Source organism: Centruroides vittatus, unplaced genomic scaffold, assembly GCF_030686945.1.
Source record: "Centruroides vittatus isolate TY-2023 unplaced genomic scaffold, ASM3068694v2 contig_905, whole genome shotgun sequence".
In the NCBI taxonomy this organism is placed as follows: domain Eukaryota; kingdom Metazoa; phylum Arthropoda; class Arachnida; order Scorpiones; family Buthidae; genus Centruroides; species Centruroides vittatus.
In genome coordinates, this window is record NW_027122595.1 from 752946 (window position 1) to 780757 (window position 27812).

Consider the following 27812-nt stretch of genomic DNA (forward strand, 5'->3'; position numbering starts at 1 on the left):
TATCAAGCAGGTATGGAAATGTGTAGAATCATAGCTTGGTGGCTCATTGCGTAATGCCAGCAGAGGGCGTTAAAGTGCTTCCCCTTTTGCGTATAAAAAAGCGTGCAAAAGCATCCTGTTTGTAGTTTACCTGTTTTAGAGGTATGCTGTATTACTAAAGATGCCTTTACGTCACAATTGTAGACCATATGAACAACAAACCGAATTTGAGAGAGAAAGGATCATCGAGTTGAGAGAAGCCAGATGGTCATTTCGCCGAATGGCCCGCCATCTGGGCCGTTCTGACAACAATATGAGGAGGTGTTGGGACCAGTGGACGACAGAGAACTGGTACACATGGTGCCCAGGCTCAGTATGTCCTTGGCAGACCACTTGCCTGAGAGCACTGCTGGTCCTCCGACAAGCACGAACACAGCCGACTGTATCGTTGTCCGCCATTGGACACAGGTGGGGGCCCATCTTTACAGATGGCGCCACCTGTGTCCAATGGCATATGGCATGTTCCTGTGTCAGTCCGTATCATTTTGAGGTGCCTGGATAAGGAACATTTGGTATTGCAATGGCCATTACATGTGCTACCATTGATCACCACCCACCATCGCCTCCGTTTGGAGTGGTGTCGCTCCTGCGGAGATTGGACCACAAAGGAATGGAACCGGGTCTACAGCGACAAATCTAGATTCACTGTGGGAATTGACGACGGCCGTGTTCGTGTTTGGTGGCCCCGTGGTGAACGCCTCAATCCTGCTTACACTTTGGAGCGGCACACCGCCTCACAGCTGGTGTGATAGTCTGGGGTACTATCACACATGACACCTCTAGTAGTGATCCAAGGGACAGCCCAGCGGTATATTAGTGACATTCTGCAGCCACATATGTTGCCTTTCATGACAGAGCTCCCAAGAGCCATTTTCCAACAGTACAATGCTCAAACACACACAGCAAGAGTATCATAGGACTGCTTCCGCCATATTACCACACTTTCCTGGTCTACACGGTCCCTTGATTTGTCACCGATCGAACGTGTCTGTGATTATCTGGGACGCTAATCTAGACAGCCTAGGAGTTTGGCCAAACTAGAGGACCGCTTGCAACAACTGTAGAGTGAGATGACGCAGGACACCTTACGACTTCCATGCCTGTCCGTATCACATTGTGTATTCACGCTAGAGGTGGCCCAACGGGATGCTAGAATCTCCTTTCACTTGTAGTTTTTCCTGCAATAAATGATCTTTTTGTTTTCATTTTGTAATCACTTACTTATATCGCCATTACACTCACACATGAACAGTACAATTTCGTTCGATTCCGACAACTACTAATTTTTATGGCAATGAGTGTATTTTGCTATAAAATGTTTTAACTGATTCTGTAAGTCTTGTGATTAAAATCCGATATGCTTTCAAAGTTCTTTTAAAATTATCCTGTGTATTTTTATTTTTAGAGTTTGTATTTTAAACAAATTAATTAATTTTCTTTTTTGAAATCTGGAAATTTTTTCTTAATTAAAATATAATTGTCATTCTTGATAAAGTAATATATAATTTAAAGATTTTTGATAAATTTATGGTAATACTTTTAATATAGTAAATAACAAGCTGATTTAATTTTAAAAGTGTAGTTGTAACTAATTGGATTTCCTATATTCTAATGAAATTTTATTTGTACATAATTAATTATCTGTTATGAAATATTTCTGATTCTTGAATTTCCATTAACATGACTTATTATTTTTCTTTAGGTCATTTATAAAGAGTAATATTTTATATTGAATTAGGTTAATTAGATAAGAAAATAACTTAGTCTTTAAAAATAAAATGATATTTTCTGTGATTCCAGTTTATTAAATATTTTCTGCATTTCTAATATTAACAGTATATTTCATATTTTGTAGATTTTATATGAGAATTTAAAGATGAGGTAAATGAACAATAATCGATGATACGTCTTACTATTGTTAAAACTCTAGTAAAGAAAAGAGAAATTAAAAGTTCTCTTAGAATTACATTACAGATTTTATTAGTTAGATTTTAGATTGTTCTAAAACTGTTGATGTCGATGATGGACTATTAGAATTAACAACAGGTCATCGACATTAATGAAAAATGCATTACTTTATATTAGAGATTTTATGTTTATAGTTCATGTTATTTAAATAATAATATAAAGATTAGTTAGAATCAATATTACACTTGTAATTGACTCTTTAGTTAGAGAATGAAAATTTGGACTTTAAGATGAATATCCAATCATTTGTGTGTATTTTTAAGTTTTGATCTGTTCTTTAATATGAATTCGTGCTTTCTTCTTTCGCGCCGTGAAAGAAAAAAAGAACAAAAGTATCCGATCTATGTGAGCCAGATTATGAAAAGTTCCGAGAATCTGGCTCAGAACTTGGATCATTCAGAGCAACAGGTAATATAATCGTTTCAATCATCTGGCCAGCCTGAATTTTAAGTTAGAAAATAATTACTCGTATTTGCATATTGAACTGAAGGAAGAGCTTACTCTTAGTATTATATTTATTTTAACAAAGAAAATCTACTCTTGTTAAGTTGATTCAACAGGTCGTCTCTTTTATATGATTTTAAAACACTATTACTCTGAAGATTAACTTTGAAGGCGAATTTCTAGTTCCAGTTTCTGCAATGCCTATTTTAAGTTTTTCCAATTATCACAATTAGTTAAATTTTGATTATCTTTAAGAAAGTGATATATGTATGATAGAACTTAATGAGGATATACTGGAATCGACCATTTAAAGCTAATTTAAATAACGCACTCGTCTTCCAGCCCATTAGGATATTATCATCTAAAATAGAAATAAAGACAAAAGAGTTTAAGTATAAATTCTGATATTTTAAAATTAGAATTTATTCTCTGTATTTTAAATCTATGAGTGCTTTTCATGCGTGTACTGTATACTGTACCTGAAAACCCAAGACGACTGGGGATAAGGTTGATGATCCCTGATGATCGTCGCTATTTATCATTCATCTGTCAAATAGTAATAAGTTGAAAATGATCGATTTATATAACTTTTCTATTGGAATCTAACGTTGAATAGAGTGGAACAGTTTGATTTGATCAAGCATATGAAGGGTAACGCAACATGTGGGATCGCCCACATTATTGCGTTGCCCTATCTGCTAAGGGAAGGTGCCTCCCATGAAACTTTCTGTTGGAGACTGGCTTCTATTTAGGGATTAGACACACGAAGAAAATTTAGAAAATCACACGTGCCATCGGGAGATTTTCTAAATTGCGCTGGTGAGGCGCGAACCCAAGATCAGTGTTCAAGTGGTTCAATCCATTTGGCTATTTGTGACGTAGGGTGGCTGCGCCTGGACTACTATGATATTCGTGTGATATATCAATATTTATATCACTTTGATAACATTGAATACTGTATTTAGGAAGAGTTTTTTAAATTGAGCAGAAAGAAATGCAATGAATTTTAACGCGCACAGTAAGCTTCACTGACAAAACACCTTTAACAAATATATAGCCTATATACTGTATTTTATCCTGTGAGAAATACTTAAATTCTGTTATATAAATATCTATATTATAAGATAAATTTCGATCTAAAGGAGGACCATTACAATAATACTTTATTTAAAATACCGTATTTATCAAATAATGATCAGAATTTCCCGGTTTTAAAGGTATTTAGCCACGTGTCAATTTGGGGCGACGTAAATTTGTAATTACTGTCCACAATAATGATGCTTATTAGGAAAAAAGATAAAGTAACAAGTTACTCACAAATAATCTTCCATGGTAATTATTAAAAATAAATAAATACAGGTATACCTCACCTACGTCGGTAATTGATTTCAGGAGAGGCGACTTAAGTCGAATTTACTTGTCTCCAAATTCACTTGTCACTAGGCTAAACCACAAATTATCATTCCCAGTTCTGTATTTTATTTATAAATGCATTTTTAATAATATATGGTTAATAAGAATCTATTTTAAGCTTACAGACAAATAAATTTTAGTTTTTAATACAGTACAGGAAAAAAGTAATCTAAATTTACGAATACATGTACTGTACAGTACATCTTTACAGTACATCGCGGACTCTGTGAATGTGGTTTGCTCTAAGACATCATAAAATAAAATGGTTTTGTAAGGTTAAATAACAAATACAGTTATTAAAATTATTTTGCGATAGTAGAAAAAACTAATTTATGTTAAATTTACCAATATTTACACTCAATTTGTTTATTTATATCGGGACGTAGATGGCTGTGGATCGTCAGCATCAACAGATGATTCTGATATTTCGATTCTGATTGAGTATTTTAATATGATTTTATATACTTTTATTAATTACTACAATAAATAAGAATAACTAACAAAAATAAAATTTACAACAGATATTCCTAAAAGAATCTGATAAAGATTATTTTATTGTTGATGATAATCAATGTTTGTAACATAATTTTAAAATACAGTATATTAAATTATTATAAAATTATTTGCTATATGTATATAATAATGGTATGAAAGATTTAATTATATTTTTCGTTAATAAGGAAAAAATTATGCTTTGGTATCTTTTACAAGTAAATTTTCGACAGCCAAAACGTAAATTGCGTAATTTCGGAAAATAGAAATCGAAAATTATTATCCAGTTTCCAAAGTTCAGATTAAAGTTCTGATACTGATGATTATTTATTTTCTGGATGGACATTCATTTGCATTAATTGCTCGTTTTTGAATACATTTCATTTATGATCAGTTCCTTAGTAAATAAACTATTCTTAGATTTTTCTGTTTATACTCAGGTGTTGTATCTTTTAGTCTTCAGAGAATTTCACTTTATTTTTTTTCCTAGGTTCAATACATATAAATAAAAGTATAAAAGCGGTGTTATGTATATATTAACTGAATAATATATTTCAAAGTTTTCTTTTTCTAAGAAGGATTTAAACTATAGGCTATATTAATATAAACTATGTCCAGTAATTAGCAAGTTGTAATGAACGCATCATGATACAATTTGAGTGATAAATTGACCTTCATATACTGTAGATTTGCGATGATAAGATACACAAGACACATTTTTTAGAATTTTGAAAAGAAGGTAAATCAGTAAATAGCAAAGAGCTATGGTAAGAATGTATTCGGGAATTATTTGTCAAAATGTGGATATTTTGTTTAAAAAAAATCGATTATCTAAATATTTAAAGTCTAAAAACGGTTTTTCAAGAAATAAAGTAAATTATTATTAGAATAAATTTTAAAAGGGCAGTAAAACTAGTGTCATTAAAACCGTTTACATAAAAAAATATACTTGTTTTTAATTTAATTCTTCTACTTTCGTTGTGAGTTTTTCTTATAATATTGACGTACTAGCGCATAGTAACCTATCATGCAGTGGCATTCAAATTAAGATATTTTTATTTTCATTACTTTCACTAAAAATATTGAAAACTAACAATTTATAAACCAGCTTATCTAATTATACAAGCTTTATTACTTAGAAAATCTAAAGAGAATTGAAGTCTATTTTAATACTTTTATTGTTAGCCTAGTTATTATTTAAACTTCATTGCTTAGTTTTTAAAAATAATACTCGATTATGATAGTACGTAGATCTTTAAGTTTGAAGATTACTGCTACAATATAAAAAGATTCTTTCTGCATACTTGAAACATAAATGCAATAAATTTATCATCTTTTCACGTGTATAAAATTAGCTGTAATATATAACTAATATTAAAACGAATCAAAAATGAAATTTGTAAAAAATATGGAAAAATGTTACGAAAAAGGAAGTAGCGGTAGAAACAATGGAAACGTATTTAAATTTTTTTTCTGAAGTTTAACGTTTTTAATAAATTTTATTGTCATAAACGTGCATGCTATTTGTATTTCGATATTTATAGAAATCGATATAATTTCCAGTGCAATTTTCTTCTCGTAAAAAGGTCACTAAATTAATCTTTGACATATATTTGTATGAACTTCATATTAATTGATCCTTGACATCTAATACATTTTTAAAATTTTAATCTTTAGAAGCGAGAAAAACAAAAACTGTATTTTTCTGAAAGTTTTCTTATTTGTTTTTAAATTTCCAATCATTCATTTCTTAATTGAACAAAAATAGCTCTGATACAAAATTTAAGAATTTTTTGAATATTTATATTTAATTATAATAAACATAATATGTTGATGTTTAATTAGACGTTATGCTTTTGAACACAATGTGTAGATTCAATTATGTTTTAAACACATTTATTTTGCTTTTTTACTTATAACTTTACTTATATAATTAAGCATAAACATAAAAATTAACTTTAATGATACTGTTATTAATTTCTATTCTACTGCATAAAGATCTACGTTAATATAATATAAATTTATTAATATTTACATAAAGTAATTAAGTTACGGCTGGCATTTGTTTTCCTAACAGTCTATATAGATTTATTTATTGCTTCATCTAAATGCTGATTAAAAATGTTTAGATTTTAAAATAAAAAATGAAAATTATTGTTTTATATTGTTTGGATTCTATAGAATCTTTTCTTTTTGTTTTTGTTTTTGAACGCTCTGAGAAAAAAACGCAAGTAAATTCGATAACCAAGAAGAATTTGAAGAACTAATTTCTGGAGACTTCCATGTCCAGAAATTAGTGACTTGTAGTCAGATCATGTTGCAAATAAATGTATATTTTTTGTTTTAATAATTTTTTAAATCGTAAAATAACCTGTTGTTATTCGTAACCGAGGAAAGTCGCCCGAAAGAACATCGGAACGTAATTCATATAATGCAATCTAAAAATACTGTATATAAGCTTAACTAATTTATGATTAATTAATTAATTCTAACAAGTTAAAAAAAATAAGTAAATACAGTATATGATAAAGAAATGAACCTAATGAATATTTTTCATATTCGCATTATTTTTCATAGAATGATGTCACTTAACTTCACATGCTTTTTATTTTTCTTTTTAAGTTTATGCAAAAAAATGCCCTAGAATTTTCTCTTCAGAACCAGATCTAGTTTTTGAATTATTGTAATAAAGTATTGTAATAAAATATAGATATCAGTACTAATCAGATTCTGTTGCATGTAATAAATGTGTATTATTATTTTTAATAGTAGATTATTCATTTAACACATTGGTTTTATTCATTTACTACTGTAAAATTCAAGTAATAAAATTGTTGATATTTAAATATGTCAAATTTTCGACATTATAATAATAATATTTTTTTATCTCATTGCTTTATAAATGATTTATTTGGATGAAAATTCGGTTTATTTTGTAATCTATAGATTCATACATTACTTAATCTTTATAAGAATAATTTTAATACAAATTTTAGAATTAACAAGGCAAAAAATGACATAAATTTTCCCAATAACGTTTTGAATATAAATTAGAATTATATATTCTGAATAAACTTTTCTATGCTTTGTACTTTCAGTGTACGTCTTAATAATTGCTAACAAATTAAGCTAGGGGAAAATACAATACTTAGTAATTTTTACCTAAATAAATTTGCATAGGATGATATTCGTCGCTGAATATTTTAGGATCCAAATAGAATTTGAAAGTAATCAAAAAACTATTAGCTTTACACATTTTGATTGGCTTATATAATACATTCTTTATAATGGCATATAGTGAATTTATTATATGTTACTGCACATAGTGTACATTTACAGTATATAATAAGATATATTTGTATAAAATGTTTGATGTTAAATAAAAATATTAATCCATTAGTAGTAATATTGTAAAGTATGTAAGAGAGAATTATATAATTTTGCAGTTTAAAAAAATGTACAAATCTGTCTGAGAGTAATTGATATATAAACAATTACATTTTCAATATAGCTCACCAGTGGCGTAGTGAATAAAACCGCTGAAAACTGGTCGAGTTTTAGCGCCTGACCACAGGCTAGCCACGCAGTCTTCCAGATTTTCTTCGCGTGTCTAATATATAAATAGGGACCAGTTTCCCATAGAAAATTCTCCGGGTGGCTCCCTCTTGGCTGATCGCCCATGTCTTACGTTGTCTTATGTCATCAACCCAAACCATTTTTTTTTTTTTTTTAATAGGCTGTTCACAGTAGTAATGTACATAAAATTAAACATTAGTAAAATAATAAATAAATACCACATTACAGAAATAATAAATTATAAGTTTATCCTTTGTATAATTTTAAATGAATTTTCATATTTTAAAAAGTCTCTTTACATTAATTATGCTCTTTTCTGGTGTAAAATGTTAGTTTAGTCTTTTACTTTTTGTTTAAATTTTAGTTTTATGCGATTCCCCTTATGTAAAAATGCTGCTTAAGGCATAAATTATATAACAATTAAAATTGAAAAGGTTTTTATTTTATTAGTTTATTAATTTTTTAACCTAAATAAATGACTAAAAAATAAATAGGTTAAATTACGTATGTAAATTTCAATATAAATTTATGTCATTGTTTAATCAATTATAGTATATTGATATTAAGTCGTAATTTGAAATTTAAATTATAAATAAATTTGCAAAAAATCTGTTATTTATTAATTTCCTTTTTCTTATAAATTATAGTTATTAGCGTAATTATACAGTAATGATTGACAAGTAATTATCATAAATTTTTGGAAGAGCAGGTATTGTCAATACTGACAAGGAGTAGTAACATCAGTAAGAATAACGTTCTAATTACAGCATCGTGATTAAATAATGAGTTTGATGATCGACAGTACTAATTTTCAACAGTTTTTCCTGAATAATTGTACTAACTTAACTTGGGATAATTAGAAACAGTTTGAAGGATATATTAGGGAAAAAATCATTAAAAGCTTTATAATATTTAGCTGTAAACGCTATCCTTGATTGTTTCTTTTGTCCATTTGTTGAACGACCTTGAAGTAATGGGAATGATTTCCTGATCTGTCTTTCACACGTTTTAAACTAGTAGTTAAGTATTTGTTTGAGGAAATTATTTTAATATGTGCACGTGAACCTGATATAGGAATTGATAAATGATTGGCATGAAATCAAGACAAAAAAATACAATCGAATACTGTATATTATATAAATAATCATGATTATTAAAAATACTTATTAGTTTGTTGGTCAGATCAAGTTTTTATGTTGTACTGTAGACAATACGGAACAATTCTTAATTCGAGAAACTGCAAAAAATAAATAAACCACAAACTTTTGAAATGCTGTCGTATAAAGTTAGCATGTTGCAAAATTTTGTTAATTGATATACATTTGTTAAATTAGTGACAATAAGCAAAACAAATGCTGCTGAAATGTTTCTAATATTAAGAATTTATTGATATTTGATTTTTCATATTTTAATATTTTATGCGGATTACTCATTGCTTTAAATATATATGTTGTATCTTCTACAATGATAAATTCAACAGTGTCATGATTACATAATTGTAAGCATTTAACTTACATTTCTGTTATACCGGATTTAAAAACTCACGAAAGGAATTATTTTCTTGTTATTAATGAGAATTTAAATGAATCAATGCTAAATCACATCGCCATTTGCATATAAGATTAAATATTAATATAAATTCTTCATCTTTTTTGATTAATTTGGAGTTAGAGAGATTTTTTTTGAAATATTTAAATATATTAATGCATTTAGACAGAATTGCAGAATTATCATACGACACAAATTTTCATAGGAAATTTATTTTGATGTTTTCATAGAATTACGAAATTTATTTCAATGTTTTAAACAGGTTTGTAAAATTTATTTGAAATTTTTTAATGGGATGATAAAGCTGTTTACACATCTATTTTTATGAAATCGCAGTTTATGAAGTTTGTTTTTTTTTTTAATTAAATTTTAAAATATATATTGATATTTTCAACATTTTGTCAAGAATATATGAGTTTATTTTTCTATTTAAACCTCATTATTACATATTTTATTTCATGTTGAATAACACAATAACAATGCAATATATTTTGCATTTATAATCATAATTTTGGCATATTTATTTAAATTATATAATATTTAAACATTATTTTATTTTCAAGTAATTATCTCTCATGACCTGTGATATATATATATATATTTTTTTTTTTTAAATTAGTTTATTCGATATCTCGGTACACGGCAAACAATATTGAATCAGACATTAATGTATGTTCTACAAAATAATTTTATTATCGTTCGTGAAAATGTCAAAAAAACTGATTCTGTAAGAGATCGATTATTTGAATATGAATCGACTTTTTAATGATTTTACGATAAAAATTATCTTGATAGAGTAGGTTGTAACCATAGTAAAATTGCGTCAATCTAGTTATATACGGTTCATAATACTAAGTATAACACAATTCTAATATGTTTTTATTCTTTATCTTATTTTTTATTTAATATTTTTAATTATAATATTTTTTTTAATTTCAAGCCACACAAATAAATACACGGCAGTAAAATTACTAAGAAATACTTTAAAATTATTGCATTTCTTGCAACTTTTCATTGAAAATGAGTTTTACACCACAATACAATAACTACTAAATAATTTGTGCCCACCAGTGCCCGAGTGGATAAAACCATCGAACACTGGTAGTTGGTCGCGGGTTCGCGTTTCTAACCAATGGGCTGATCACACGGAGTTTTCCGGATGTTCTTTAACATGTAACACCTGAATAGGAATCCATTTCCCATAAAAAGTCTTCCTGAGAGACAACTTACGTGTTCGTTTCGTTGTCCCATTTCATTGAGACTTACCAAGTGCTTCATTTTCTTAGAGTTAAAGAAATATTTGACTTAAAGACGTTTGAGTTAGAGAAGTTTTACTTTATCTTGCTTCCCTTACATGTACAGCGGCAGAGTGATGAAATCTCTAAACCAAGAGTCTCAAATTCAAACGCAGCAAAGGGCCAGTCAATTAGATGTATATCAGACGCGAGCCGTTATCAACGTTATTCGGTAAATCAAAACATACTGTAATTTAAAAAAAGGCTCTAACAAAGGCCTTTTTGTTGTGACTTACGTAAACAGTTAGACGTTTGAATTTTCTGTTTTAATCCCCGCAAGATGTTAGAAATATTGATTTTTAGAAAAGAAATAATCAAGGCCGCGGGCCGGATTTGAAGCTTTAACGGGCCGCCAGTTTGCGATCCCTGCTCTAAACATTGGTAGTTGGTTGCGCATTCACCCTGATCAACGAACGGGGGGGTGGCCGCGTGGCTTTTTCCGGTTTTTTATTCACGTGACTAATACCTAAATAGGGATCAGTTTCTAAGAGAAAGTTCTTCCTGGAAGCACATCCCTTTAGCAAATCGCCCATCTTTTTCTTTTACCTTATCCTAGGATTTTTCAGCTTTTTTCTAATAGTGGCTCCCAACTTGGTAGTTTTTTGTTTTTGTTTTTTTTTTTTGCGGCATCTCTGCTTCTTTATCAATGTAGAGTTACTGCGCTTTTCGTACTTTTAGTAATACACGTAAGAAGTCCCTTCCACTTCGGGTTATCTAGAATCTATTGTTATAAGGAAGTAAACTATAATGTGGTGTCTATAAGCTGCTAGAAAATTACAGCTTTCAGCAAAAAGTCGAATTCTATTTCCTCAAATGTATTTCGCGTGTTAGATCATTATTACAATTATAAACGGAATATTTTTATTTTTATTTTTATTTTATAAAGTTTCTTCTCACTTTTCCTTTCTCAGGCTAATTCCGATTAAATAAACTTGATAAATTTTCGTTGATTTCTATATGATAATAAGTATATATGTTATATTTCTAGCAATTTAGTACTTTTATTAATATATAATTAAATTGCAATTGAGATAAATTAAGATATACAGTATAATTAGCGCTATTGTTAAAAATAGCTTATATCATTTATGCAACGAAAAATGACTCCAGGGGATTATTAGAATAAAACTTTTGAATTAAATAACATGTATGTGTGTGGTTACCACGCGCATACATGTTATTTATACATTTATACATTGCTAACCACTTGGAAGAGAAATACGGAAAATTATAACTTTTCTTTACAAATTCTCATATAGTTTTCTCAATTTTCTAAAATTATTTTAGAAATTCAAGAAAAAGCGTATAAAGAAAACTTCATATTATCTGCCTCCGCTTAAAAATAAATCCTGTTTCCCATTCATACAATATCGTCTCCATTCATGGAAGAGTCGGTAATAATTAAGAATTTTTTGCGTTACATAAGACTTACAAAATAAAAATTAAATTATACAATTATTTTATATTTATGTTTATAAATCTGTAATGAAACATCGCGAGTAGAAAACTAAAAACTATTATTTAGAAATTAGATGCGTACTAAAAAAAATTGTCAAGGTAATGTCATCATGCAATACAGACTTACACTATTTGAAGTAGGCGACAGTAGTTAAAAATAAAAATGTTAGTTGCGTGCAACTGTTTTTGAAATATATAATTATCGCAACCGCTTTTAAGAAATTCTTAGTTGAAAAAAAATATTCACCGTTTAATTGTTGAAAAATTCAAATAATAAAAAAAATATATTCGTTAAGTGGACGAAACTCGTTAAGGAAAACTGCTATTGTACTTGTTTTGATATCATTATTTATCATTCAGTAAGGATAGACTAAAAATATAAACATTAATTAAATCACAATTAAAAGTTTATTAAAAGATTGTAGTTTATCTATTAAAGATTTCTATGAACTGCTTGACAAGAGGTCAAAGAAGGTTATTTCTACTGGAGATTATCTTATTCCTCGTATTTAACTGTTTTTTTAATCTCATGAACTATTTATTGGGCTTCATAGATGAAATTATTTAATCTCCCGTATAGAAACACTTTAGAAAACAACTGCACATTAATAATGAAAATATGTTATAATACATTTTTGTGTGTTACATTGTTATATAACTATTAAATGTCATAGAATAACTGAATGCTGAGTTGTGACTGATGCAAATTAAAGTATAAACCGTGATATATTAACCAGACATTCGTTCAAAGAGATAGAGATAAAAATTTAGAAAAATATATATGACTCGAGTAGAAAGTAAATTCACTTCTTTTCTAGCCCCTACTCATGCTGAATATTAATTCGGTTACTAATATACATATTTATCCTTCTTAACTGTGTTCGTGAAACAAGTTAGCCGTTTGATTATTTCGTAACTTATGATGTGTTTAAAATGAAATGCTTCCAGAGTAAAATTGTACACGAGAAGACAATGTATATTTCGGCAATTTAACTTATATCACTCGTAGATGAACCAGATATATTTATTTGGCCTTCATTTCATATTTTAAGCTCGATGATTAACAATATATCAGTTTTTTTAAATATAGCCACAGTAGTTTTATTTATTGCTGATGCATTAAGTTTTATTCTGTTATTGAATTATCAATTAAGAGAAAAAAATGTGTCAGCAAAAATATTTGAGTAAATGCAACTAATACAAATATACTGTATAGAGCATGACATTTGGACAAGTTAAATGTTTATAAATTAATTAGCCCTTATATAACTGTTGAATAATGAAAACGAGAGACTTTCAAAATGCTCTTATGAATAATTAGAAATGGTTTTTGTTGCTATAGAATTAGAATATTAGAATGTGCAAAACTGGCTTTGTTTGGAGGAGGATGGAATAAGTTTGAATATGCATGTTAAAACTAGAAGATATGAAATTATCTTAAGAATTTCTGTTGGTATTATAATTAACTAATATTGCTGGGAAGGAGATAGATAGTTAAGAATTTCTGTATCTTAAGGAAATGTAAAGTTTATTTTCAGTTATATCGTGCTCGGATTACAAAGAATCGTCCTTGTTTATAGAAATGTTTTAATTTCATTTGCCTTAGAATCAAGAAACTTCCTTATCTCGAAATAAAGGCTCCAACTAGGGCAACTATTCGATCTGTATTCGTGTATAGAATTCGTTAGATCCTGAAATTAAGAGATGCAAATAAATTCGAGACAGTTCGTAATATTTATACAAAGGAAAATGATTTAGCTGTAATTTAGTGATCCTCTTAACCTTGTTCTTATTTCTACCACTCTCGTTGTTCCATTTTATTTCTTTTGTCTGTCTATACCCGAAAGAGGCCTTTGTGGTAATAGTATCTTATTAGCCGTAATTTATATTACGTTGGTATTCGCGTGGCTTTGGTATTTTATCTATTGCAACTTACGAAGAGATTTATTTGTATTTGATATTCGTTCATTCACATATCTTATTTAATAGACAGTTTTAAAAACTGAAACACTTTTGAAGGAATTAATTAACAACACGTGTTGAATTCTTAAGATTTTTTAAATTGTTTATTTCATAAAATATAAAAATATACTCGTTCGGAATATGCTGACGTATTCCAGTCTGTGGTGTATTAACCATTAGGCTAGTAGGCTTAAGTCTAGGGCCCGGAAGGAAGGGGGAAGAGAAGAAATGGTTTAATTGATGTATTATTATAAAGCTATGTCACTTTATTCTATTCAACAAGGGGTGGACAGGGAGGCCCTACTAAAGCTCAACGTAGTTAATTCTCCAACGATTCCAGGTTTTGAATATCGATCTGAAATTATAAAACAATAATCAGAAAGATTGCAGAATTTTTAGTCGAAACGGATGTTGCCAGGTGTTCTGAATCGAATGGTTTTTCCTGTTTCAAGAGATTACTAACATTTACCAACATTCCATTGTTGTAATGATAGTTGCCTTCGCATGTATGACCTTTCGACCTACGCAGAAACCGAATGATTGATGTATGATTTGGTAGCATTTTACATAAGGAAAATGTCTGAAGTTAATTAAAATTTTTATAAATTTCTTGTTTTGAAGGTTAGACTTTTATTTTTCGACAATTATCTTTTCTTTGTTTGTCCAAAATTTATTTCGTAATGTTTTATCCATCGAAAATTTTAATATCCGAGAAAAGGAACATTATGCTATACATTTACAAATATTTTAAATATATATACAGTATATATAAATAAAAATTTATATAACAAATTGTAGTAATTACAATAAACTTTTTATAGCTTTTATTTTTTAAATTAAGAATTAAATTCATACAATTTTAAACTGCGTTTATATATGTACATTGGAATTCATAATTTTTATTTTAAAAAATGTAAGAATTCGGTAAAATTTAGAAAATTATCTTGATATTTATTATTACATTATACATCATAAGCTGTCAGATAAGCTTTTTGAAAAATTACATCATTTTTTTTATCATTAAGAATAAAAATAGGCCTATGTAAATACTAATTAAATGCCAGTTAAATGCAAATGTAGAGTAATATCGTCTCAATTATGAATTATTGCTATTTAATTCAGTTGTAAGGATTGATTTACAACGGTAACATGTCTAGATAAATAATGAATTCCATTACATGTGACAAAAAGAAAAGCACTAAAAGCATTTGACATGTAAAATACATTTCAAATTTAAAGCTCAAAAAGACTTCCTGGTTATCGTCATCTTAATCACCAATAATCATTGATGATTACCGTTGGTTAAACTGATCATAAATTTTCATTTACAGTTATTAACCGAGATTTTTTTTGTAAACTGATTATGACAATTTGGTAAATATCACATTGTTAACCACATTCCATTATTTGATCGAGGAATGAAATAATTTTTTTGGTTTTTAGTTATTTAGTTTTAAAGATTAATAAAAAGTTTTCGCATAACCAATTTTGCATTTTAACCATATAAAAAATACATTTTACAATGTTTATTTAAATTTGAAGTTTAAAAGGAATTTTAAAAATAATGTAGGCCTATATTATCAATTTCTCTACTCTTTGTTTTATAGTTTTATTTAATCGATTTGGCAAATGAGCGACTCATAAATGAAAATAACAGTAATCGTTACAACTTACGGAAGATAAATAAAAATGCTGTAATTTGAATGGAAAAAATAAGTTCGTTTTAAAATCTTACCATTTTTATCAGGTAAAGGCTATAAAAAGTAAGCAAAAGTAACATTTTAACTTCTGAATTTTATCCGAAATAAAAGTGAAAACTATTACCATCAATTCAAGTTGTACTTAAAATGGAAATAATCACTGTCTATCGTTTAACGCCGATAGACAGTGATTTTCTCGTTTTTAAGTAAATATCTTTGGCAAATGAACGTAGTCTTATATTCTTATAATTCAAGTTTTATTATTAACTTTTAAAATTAATAATAAACGAGTCTATGTAGGATTCATTTGTTATTAGAGATATTACTGTTGGTTTAAAAAAAAAAACATTAATGCTAATAATAAATAAATAGCTGCTTTAAAGAAATATTTATTCCAATTTTTTTCTCTTATGAGACGGATAGAATGCATCATTTCTTTCGAAAATACGTTTAAGTTTTGAATAATCTGGATAAACAATGAAGTCTATTTCGCATGCGAAATTACGTAATCTACCACTTTGCTTTTCTCGTTAAGGTAGCAGTCACGAAAGTTGAAGGAAATCGTCGTATGAATAAGCGTTTCGAATAATCAAAACCGTACACGAAGAGCGTTTAGTTGTTCCTAATGGAAGTAATTATCTTTAATCGAAATATCTTCGATATAATGGCTTGTACTGCTTTAGTGTACTACAATACAATAAAAATGATACGAATGTAGTTATGTTTCGTAGCTTTTAAGGCAACTGAATGCGTTTTGTATGTTAAAAAAATGAAAGTTAGTAATTATTTTATAACTTTTCAAACTTGTCGCAACCAGATCAGTTTTTATTATATTAAAGGCGTTTTTAAATACAATATACATCGAGTCATCATTTAACGTCGTTTCGTTATAATGCCGACGAGGAAATGTACTGTACAAATAAACAATAAAATGCATTCTCTGAGGTGAGAAATAAATGCTGGAAGTTGCATATAAACCGAATTATATCTTGTTTATAATATTTAGTCTATAATATTTTATTTATTTAGCACAAGGTTTTCCACCTTTGTACGGAAAACAAAGTAATAAAAATACATCAGAAATTTTACAAAACATTCAGAATATTAGATCTATACAATATGCGGTTATTAATATACAATATTCAATATACCACAATTAAAAACCCATAAGCAAACTGTGCCATAATATAATCTATAGTAAAATTGGTTTCGTTATACGTAGCAGATTCTAAGAACCTACCGACGACGTTAAGTGAGGGCTTGCTGTATATCTGTTGTAACAAGCGCACGAGTGTGACACTAATATAACGAAATTATCGTTTATCATCAATTTAAAAATGTATGCCAACTGTATAATATTGTATCGTTTTTAAAATTCTTGTTTTTTACAAGCCGAAAAATATTTTCAAATTCTATTATTATCCAACGTGACAGCAAAAAAACATTGAAATTGAATAAATTTAAATTGAATTTTTTTTCAAGCTGAAAGAAATTATTTGAATAATTTTATAAATAGAAAAGTATAGATTCTAGTTAAACAAAATTGTAAATACCGGAAGATAAATCCGTAACCGGAACCGATATTTGCAATCTGATATTTGTGATAATTAAAAACTGTTAATAACTGTATTCTGTGTTTTTGTAGTTGATTCCGAATACTAGAATCAACCGGAAAAATGTATTTTCTTGTTAAAAATCTTGACTAATTTTTATAATTATTAAATTTAATTTCTTAATTGAATCGTAGTTAAACTGTAGTTTATTATAAGTGAAAATACAAGTGCCACATACTAGAAACTATCAACAAAGTATATATCTATATAAACTTATCATTATCTATTGTTTAAGATATAATTAATTTTAATTTAATATTTTAAAATTATAATAATTTATCGATAATTTTATTCTATTTTATTTTTAGTTTAACAAAAACAAGTTGTGGTCTACAATACAGATTTATTTTTTACAGAATATAAACCTGTTTCCATTCAGAATAAGAAGAAAAATAAAAAGAAAGGACGGAAAAATTTGAAAAGGAAACGAAAAAATTAATCATTTGTTTGTACTGTACATGAATTTATAATAAAATAATTATTTAAATTTATTAATTTTATTATTTTAAAATCGTGCAGTTCACTTTAATAATGAAAAAAGTTCCTAGTTACTTTGATTAATCGACTAGTGTAGACACTGATTAGGTTATTTTAATACCGAACAATTATATTGATCTACATAATTTGTATCAACAGAACCGTAGCATCGTCGACTAACTGTTTAATGACATAAAATTATACTAATCTAGAAGATAATTAACGGTAATAATCGTAGAATAAATTAGATAACGAGTTAAAATATGTATTAAGGTTGCTTAGAAAAGTGACAGTAATTTGGAGGTCGAAAGAGATTTGTAAAGATGCTTCATTAATGCTTAACATTTAGCATTAATCATCTCGAATTGCTCGCTGACGGTCACGTTAAGGAATTAAACGGGGTTTAAGATGGCCGTCCCATTTAATTCCACAACAGAATCACCCACGAAACGTCCTTCACCCGCGAACATCTGACCAACCAAAATAATGTTTTGGCGGCAATTCCAATGATTCCATCTTAACCTACAGCCGCGGGCCGCGCCAGTGAAAGCAAAACTTCGATAGTTATGTAGGTCGAATGACGCAAGTGTTACTTCGTAGCTTTATCTTCCGACGCACTCCATCTTACACGACCGTGACATCGTCTGGAGGGCACAAGGACATTCTGGGTTGGATCACTCGGAATACTCTTCCAACCGTCTCCTTATCTGTACAGATGTAGGTTGACGTTTCAAACTGCACGAGAAAAAGTACTGTGTACACCACTGTTACTACTGCTTTTGCCGTTACTGACTGTCGTTTATCATATTTGCTCGTGGCAATTGTGGCACGAAAAAGAAATCTGGTAGAGCCGCATTCTATTATAATATCGTAAATTTACTCAGATCGTAAGAATGATTACTTTATGATCATTTGGAACGATCTACCAAACAATTTGGAACAATCCGCATAACGGTTTTCAACAATTGAAATATGTATCATTATTTGTTTTAACTCGTGTCGATTTGAATGTAACGCGATTTCGAAATACGAATATTTGGTAATATGCAATCGTAATATATATAATAAAGCGAAAATTCAGTTTTTTATACTGTTCTTTGTGTGTCTTTTTGATTCTCTGGTGTGTGGGCGTGTATGTTCGTGTTACGTGAATTCTTGTGTTTTTCCTTTGATTGTTTATGTATATATGTGTTTATTTTCTTTATTTATGTCTCTCTTTGTTCCTTTGTACACAAAGAAAATATAAATTTTTGTGTATGTATGTGTTTATTTGTAAATTTGTTTGCTTTCATAAGTGGGCAAATGTTCTTCGTTCTTGTATTATTTAGCTTATTGTTTATGTACTGTAAGTGTTTGTTAGAGAATTCTATGACTTTTATTCATTCAAAAACGGCTAAATTAGGCCTAATATTGCTGTTTTATAATCAAATTTATGAAGAAATAATTTTATACTTTAGTAATTAAAATTATTTCAATTATAAACTAATATGAGTAAATTTTGAAGTAAATAATTTATACGTGAGTCAGATAGTTTAAAATTTATTTTTCTGCTATCGAGTGACATGAAATTTAGATAATTTAGAAAACAGTACAATTTATTCTGTTCTCACATATTTATTTTTATCTAGAAATGATTTGATTAAAGGATATCACGAATTACAGTCGTTTATTCATCCGTTACAAATGTAAATTAAGGCTGATTCGTGAGAAAATGTTCGACTTTCATTTTATGTTTGTCAAATTTTCTTATTTTTCCTCTTTAATTGTTTATTTTTAATTAGAAACTATTATTATTATTTCTTTAAATTTTATCTTTCTTCCAAACTTCCTCAAACGAACGAAATGATAAAGAAGCTAGGACAATTAATCTCCATTTGTTTTTAATCTTTAATTCGTTTTCTTTAATTTTAACCACGAAGAATTTATCTGTAATAATACTTTATTATTTTTAATATATTTACATGTAAGATGATCTTGCTTTCTTATAGTAATAATTATATTTTATATAAGTTGAGCATTAAGCAATCAATAATTTAATGAGGAATTAACGAACCGTGACTTAAGCAATAAAAAAAATTTTTTTTATCTAATAAAAATCTGTGTTAAAAAACTACAGTCAAATCTAAAATAATCATTGTTTTTCAATCTAATAAATTTTTATTTTCTAGAAATTAATCCATTTATTGTTGAAAATTTAAAATTATTATTATTAAATTTTTTTTCATTTATTCTTAATACAAACAGGATTAAATAGACTTACAGAATATTGTCATACGTCGATACCGAATTCAGACAGAATATTTCCATTTTCTCTTTCATATTTTCTCTAATTCAGATACAGACGGTTACAGAATATTCCCATGCTCTACTTGTATACAAATAACATTCCTAATTAATGCAAAGTTTAAATCCAATTTTTAGAAAGTATGTTTAAAGAAGCGCTATTAGATAATATGTAAATAAAAGCCCATAACAGTCCATTAATTATATAAATCTTTCTTAAGTATGTGTAAAACATTTCGTTTCATAAACACGAATAATAAACTAGCGAGTCGATAGGTATAATTAGGTCGACATTTCAATCTCGCCAAGTAGACCATGAAGCTGATAAGTGAGTCAGGAAATAGTGACCAAAAGCTAAAAGAGAATTAATGACAGAACTTTTTCTTTTACTATTATTACCTTCTCGATCGCTTTAAAATTTGATTTTATGTAATTAACAAGATGTAAACATTGAAGAAAAGCGTAATTTTTTTCTTTACGGAGTAATTAGATTTGTGTTATCGAGGTGAATTCACACTTGGGTATCGCTTTCTTTTGTTGTTTACCACAAAATTTAAGTATATAAATAAATGTAGAGGAAAGAAAATTGAAGCTATATACAAAAACTAATTTTATATGATTATGGATTCAGTTTATATCCAAAATTTGGCAAATTTTATGTAAATTAAGTACATATTAATAAAAGAAAGTTAGACACAGTCCTATATATAGAACATACAAAAAAGTAGGAGAGTGGGTGGAGAATATTTACGCCCTGGTAAACAGACTACAATATATTTGAGTCATACGGCTCCTGTATAGTTTTGAGGAATAGGCACACGGTGTTACCGAGTAGATTAAATGAAATATTAACACTTAACTATAAGTATAATAATCATAACAATATTTTAAGAATGAGAATATATAATATAAATTGTTTAAGACGACGCGATAACGAAAATGTTAACGTTATTTATAATTTTCTACTTTATCTTTAGAAATTATTATTGTTGTATTTTTATTGTTTTCACAAATTTCATAACTGAATAATTACTTTATTAAATACTTAAAAAATCGGGTTTTAAATGTATATATATATACATAGTTTATTAACAGTTTTGATCATTACAAAAAGTATTTTTAGTATTTTGAAGTGAAAACTACTCAAGTGGATTTTATTTTATTTATAATTTAAAGTCTAAATAATGTTTATTTACAACAGCAAATGTCATTTCGTTCGTTTTAAAGTGGATTTAAGTTGTGAACGTAACAAAAAAGATCTTGGTTACGGCAATAAAGTAATGGTTCACAATAGGAAATAAACTAAAATCTTATTTTTTTCCTCTCCCCTGGAGAGCTGTTACTTGTATTTTATGCTTCTCAAATAAAATGTTTCTTTCGATTTAGAGTGAGAAAGCAATTGTATATTCGCGGCTTAATTTGTAATAAATCACTATCACATTCTTGCTTAGTGTATAACATTTATAAAGTGCTTGACATTTACTCGTAAAATATTTATTTTTTGGGTGTATACATGATATATAAAAATCATTTTTGTAATTTAGATTCTTATATTTAAGCTACTTAATTCTTAAAATAACTTTTATACATTCCATTTATTGTAATTAAATCCTTTTAATTTATGTTAAATTCATACATTTTTATTTCGAACCGCTTGCAGATATCGAGTTATTTGATACACTTCAAGCATATATTTACATTTATAATGAGTAGATGCACTTGAGAAGAGTTGCAGCCTCTCAAAACTATTATATTTCTATATTAAAATATAAAATTTATAATACATAAAATAATTAAATCGTTTAATTACATATTAATTTTATTTACAATACTCCAATTTTATTATATAAAACAATTTTTCTTACTGGTTACAAAGGAAATGATTTATTTCTTTCATCTTTTGTTTCCTTTAGAAAACGTTTCTTTTTCTTTTAAAAAACTTTAATTTATAATTTTTTCATTATAATAATTTTAATTATGAAATAATTTATTTAATTTATGAAGTGAAGATTTGTATCCGTTCTTTTGAACTCAAATTATGATTTATTAATATTCATATTTAAAAATGCTTTGTCAAAGATATACTTGTTTATAAACGTGTATAGAGAGATGTAATTTTATGGGCGTAATCTAAACCGCTATCATATGAAAGACCAGAATAAGAAATATTAAGGTTAGAGTAATCTATGGCAGTAGTATGAAGTTGATTTTTCTAAGCTCTTTTACAGGTCGTTAACTCTAACTACACATCTTTTCAGCTTAATATCATCAGTAGAAAGATATGCTTTACAGATTATATGTTTTCTTTCACAAAAATTTCACCCGAATTTTTGTTTTTTAAAGATAAAAACGCAAATTTTACAACTTTTGTTTTAGAAACAGACTTCAAAAGCTCGATAACATACACTAATTTGCTGTTGAAATCAAGACTTTATATTAATTTTTATACTGTAACTCATTGAAAAATTGGCTCACCAGTATTAGGGTGGATACTGGTTGTGGGTTCGTGCCTGACTAACGGACTGGCCACATGAGTTTTCCACATTTTCTTCACCTAAATAGGGGCCCATTTCCGATAGAAAGTCCTCCCGGGAGGCAGATCATCCATGCTTCTCCATAATCACTCCATTAATCCTATCTTAAGGTATATTGTAGAATCATTTTATGATAACTTGGTTTTATAATATAATCTATTAGCATTTTAATAACATTCTAATATTCTAATAACATATTATATAATTTTGTTTATCAAGCTTCAAATCTATTTTAAAACAAGTTCTAAAAAATTGCTCTTTATGTTTAAAAAGATGTTCCAGTAATTTCTCTAGAATTTTTGCGGGATGAAAATGTAGAAACAAATAATGTCTTGCAAATGTAATCAAACGGTTTTAATTTAAATTGTATTTTATAGTAAACAGGGATATAAATTGCTTAAATTAAATAAATTTCAAAAAACTGCTTTTAAATATTAAAAAATTGTCTATTCAATTCTTTTATTTTAACCTATTTTTCACTTTAACAATGTTGAAACATTTGATAATATAAAAATTTAATTTTTAAAAAAATTTATTCCTTATGTTTGTGTCTTTCGTAAGTTCCATAACTTAACATGAGGTGAATGTCAAAAATATGGATATTTTTTACGGCTGCAACGAAATATCACTTGTAAAATTTGACGAGTGATAGATTAAGAATAGGAAGGTAAAAGTCTGATTTTTTTCTGATTTATCAAAGAGAACTGTTGAAAAATGTCTAAAATGACGAAACAGTGTGTTTAAGGAGTTAAAAAATCATTTATAGGTGCTATTTTTTGTCTGGGTGTCTCTATTTTATTCGTTATCATACGTGAAAATTAATATGAGTTGACTATTTCCTTCAATTTAATGATTTTAAGTAGAGAACCCACCTAACAAGGAAAGAGTGACTCAAAAATTTGCATAATGTTATATAAATGTATTCAAATAAAGTTTAGGAAAGATATATATATATTTTAATACAACTTAATGAAAATTATTTCAAATATACATTTAGATTCTCTTTATTTATAAAAAAAAAACTCTTGTCAACTGCTTATTACGAGTTTGATCAAGACTTAGATCAAAAGTTTATTGTAATATTTTAATAAAAATTAGTAGTGTCTTATAAGGAAAAGGTATGGCTTCCCCTAATTACAAAATATATACATTAAAAGTAAATAAAAACAATTTTAAAAATACGGAAACTTGACAAAATATCAATAAACACAAAGATATAAAAAAAAGATGCACTAATGTATTGTATACAAAAATAAATATTAAAAAGATAAAAAGCATTAAAAGACATTTAAATAAGTTTTTTACACAAGTTCTTAAATCGAATATAATAAAAATAATAATGAAAATCTTCAACTGAGAAAACAAAGGGAAATAACAATAATTCAAATACAGTGGAACCTCCAATAATGGCTACCACTCAACTTCTAAACGGCGGCCATTTTTTATGTTTCCGTCAGTGGCTGCTCTTCAGAAGTTTAACTGTAGTAATTTGTTTATCATTTATTTATAAATAAATTTTTAAAGCTAAAACGTACTATTAAGCGAAAGTAAAATTTATGTAACGTTTTAAATTAATTTAAAATAGGACTTAAACACGAATATAAAAATTTTTATTTGGTTTGTATGAAACTGGATGTTTTAATTTAAAAAAGAAAACTCCAAGTGGAGAATTAGTTCATTCCAATTTTCACAAATTGTTTTTAAATTTAAAGTTTCAAATATACAAAATTTAAATTAGAAGTGTAAATTAGTTAAGTTAGTTAATGTTTATCGAAACGTAAATTATTTTTAAAGTTTTTTTTTTTGAGGGTTCGAGCCGTTCTAAAGTGGACAAAATGCCTATTTTATTTAAAAAATATTTTTTTCATAAATATTTTAGTTTGAGTGGTACAACAGTTAACCGGTTGTAATTAAGTTTTTTAATGAAAGTTTTAACATTTGCTTATTTATGTTTATTTCTGAAGTTTGACGTATTAAAAAGGTATTTTCTTGTAAAAAAAAATTGATTTTTTAGCACATTTTGAAGTACCTGAAGACAATAGATTAGTTTTTAAGTGACTGTTTTTTGTCTTAGATTAATTCAAAATATTCATTAATTGGAAAGAATATTTTAATTAAACAATTTATTACTTTTTATGTTTGTATATCGGGAAAAAACTGAATATACAATTTTTTTTTTTTTTTTTTTTTTGAAAATTTAAGCCTATTTATAATATGAACTGTGTCTTTCCTTAGGCATTACTATACTTAATGCATTCAGGAAAATTTTGACAGAGAAAACACCAATGAAGGCGTAAACTGGAAATTCCCGATAGAAATACCGAAAATGTATTCAAACTTCCCATAAAATACGGAAAATTAAATTAAATACAAGCTATTTAATATCTATAAATGCTTAATTTTTCAGGTCGTGTAACATTGTCACGCACTCCGATTCTCTTCCTTGAACCTTTCATTGTTCTTGCAATCTATAATCTATCAATATTGATAGTTTAATGTTACAATTATGAAAGGAAATTCAGAATTTTTTTTCCTGTTTTTGAATTATTAATATATGGAAATTCACATACACGACTATAAGGGCATTGTTTATCAAATTTACGAGTTCAAATCGGAGCCTCCGCTGGGTTAAATATCAATTGATGACAACTTTTTAAAATATTAAAATAAAAAATGCAATCGAATACTTAAATATGGTAATGCGATATTTTGTAATCCGATCATTTTATAACAGATTTAGAATTGTTTGTGTCATTCCAACATTTGTTACGAATTACGTCACAAAGACGAACTTCTGTTTCGTTTCAAAACTATTGTTTTGCATATATGCCACGAGTCACGTCGAAGAAAAGACCCGCCCGTGTCAAGATTGCGACAACTTTAATAGAAAAGTGAAAAAATTCGAGTTTATTGAGGAAAATTTGAAAAAGAACCAACGACGAAATAGAAAATTTCATTCGAGGTCGCTTAGTGATGGTCCTCTATTGTTATGATCCGGTGTTACAAAAACTGGAAGATGGCCATGTTCGTACTGACACGGTAACCCGCATTCGGCAGTTAGCCCACTTTCGTTACGTTCAGCCATCAAATTCATGTTTTAAGAAAGTCGTTTCCGAAATTTGCCAAATATAGATAACATTTTATTCATAATTTTTCCTGTAACTTTTTTCCCGTAAAAATCCCGTAAAATTCTGTAAATGTATCGTTACAATCGATATCGCTCCAGTTTATACTGTTTTTAAGAAACTTTAAATGCATAAATTCTATATAAAACCGCTTCCAAGTTAATTTATTCTTATATCTAACTACTTCTTTACAGGCTGCCTAAAACTTTGGTACTGTAAAACACCATCAAATTCTTACATATTGTATAAAAAAAAATATAGAAATTAAATAATCAAACCTGATTATGGCACCCTCCTGAATGACCAATTGTAGGATTTTGCATTTCAAAGGACATTGTTACCACTAAATTGTATGACTTTCGACCTCTCAAACCTCAGATTTACGCGTAGATCTCGTTAATTTAAATAATTTTTATTGCACGAGTTCCTTCGGTGTAGAGCCACACTGGATTTAACGTCATTTTCAGGGGCAAACAAATGATGGCGCTATATCGAGGTTTCGCTGTATGTTATTATTTATAATTTTTTTAACTAATTCGGTTGTATGCCTGTCCATTCATAAGAGACTAGAAATTGTTAAGATTTTATAATTCAAATAAGCCATAAATGATTGTGAATTTTAAAATAATAAAATATATATATATATATTATTTTAATACGAAACACGAAAAAATTTTAAAATTTTCATCCTTATTAAGGCTAATTATATTAAATTAAAGAGTAAAAATAGTTATACCCTAAATATTACCAAGGCTTTACAAGCTTATAAATCTGTCGTAACTCGGCTCTTATTTTTATTTAATTTTTATTACTTTAAGTAATATTTTTGCGGAATAAAAACAAAATAATAATAATAATAAGTTTAGGTTTGTTGACCGATGGCAGTCAACTAAGCGTAGATAGTATTTTGACAGGCATTCTTTAAACTGTCACGAAAGACGTCGCGTGAGGTCATTAAGCGTGTCATGCGTTTGTACGAAAGGTGAAAGTTTAATTCATTCTTTCACTCTCAAATGAAGATCCTCAGATATCAAATTCTTCCAATAATATAAACATAAACGTGTGGCATCATCGTATATCAAGGAATTTACTCGGTGATCTAAATTTATCACGTTTTAATAAACGGGCAGATCGTGTTATCAACAGAAAATTAATCGATTTTGATTAAGCTTATAGTAAAAAGTAGCATTGCAACTTTAACTAGAAAACTGTAAATGTTCTTTTACTTCTAAAAAAAGCATTGATAGACTTCACTTCTTCAAGGCTATCGTGCATATTATGCAGATGTTCGACTATACCTAACAATTACTGTTTTGACTTCGTGCAAAAGCGTGGGTGGAGGTATTTTTCAAAAGTATGCATTCACGCGTGGATTCGATGACGAGATATCAATTTAAATGTTTAAAATATTTAAAAAAAATATATATATAAATGTATATTTAATGTTATTAAAAAATAAAATAAATAAAACTGTCAAAATTGTAATGTTAATTTTATCTGATTTTAAACGCTCGATGAATCTGTAACGAAATTCAACTTCCTTAATGATAACTACGAACAATTTGAATTCTAGATTTTCGTCTAGAAATTCGTGAATTTTAAGTAATTAAATGCGTTTATTGTCCATTAAGTCTCTATATTTTAATTAAGCTTGGCTTATATTCACCATAGGCCTATTTTTTATATTTTTGTATCTAAAAGTAATTTAATTCTTAATTTTTGATTGCATTGGTTAATAGAATTTAGCAATAGTTTCGATTGTTCGTAGCGTTAAAATAAAAATAAATATTGGAAAACTTCCAAAATTTAGAATCGTTTTTATGCTTAATTTACATTCGTCTCAGGAAATAAGAATTTTTTATATTATTATTATTATTATTATTAT

At 27.7% G+C, this 27812-nt stretch overlaps 1 protein-coding gene across 1 annotated transcript in view; it reads left to right on the plus strand.

Moving 5' to 3' along the window:
* Window positions 1-17999, plus strand: part of Ice2 (Interacts with the C terminus of ELL 2) — a 105651-nt gene extending 87652 nt beyond the window's left edge. The window contains exon 18 of the mRNA XM_067281115.1: window positions 17865-17999. Coding sequence (XP_067137216.1) covers window positions 17865-17947 — 83 coding nt within the window. The 3' untranslated portion in view covers window positions 17948-17999. The remainder of the gene's footprint in view (window positions 1-17864) is intronic.
* Window positions 18000-27812: the final 9813 nt, after the last annotated feature.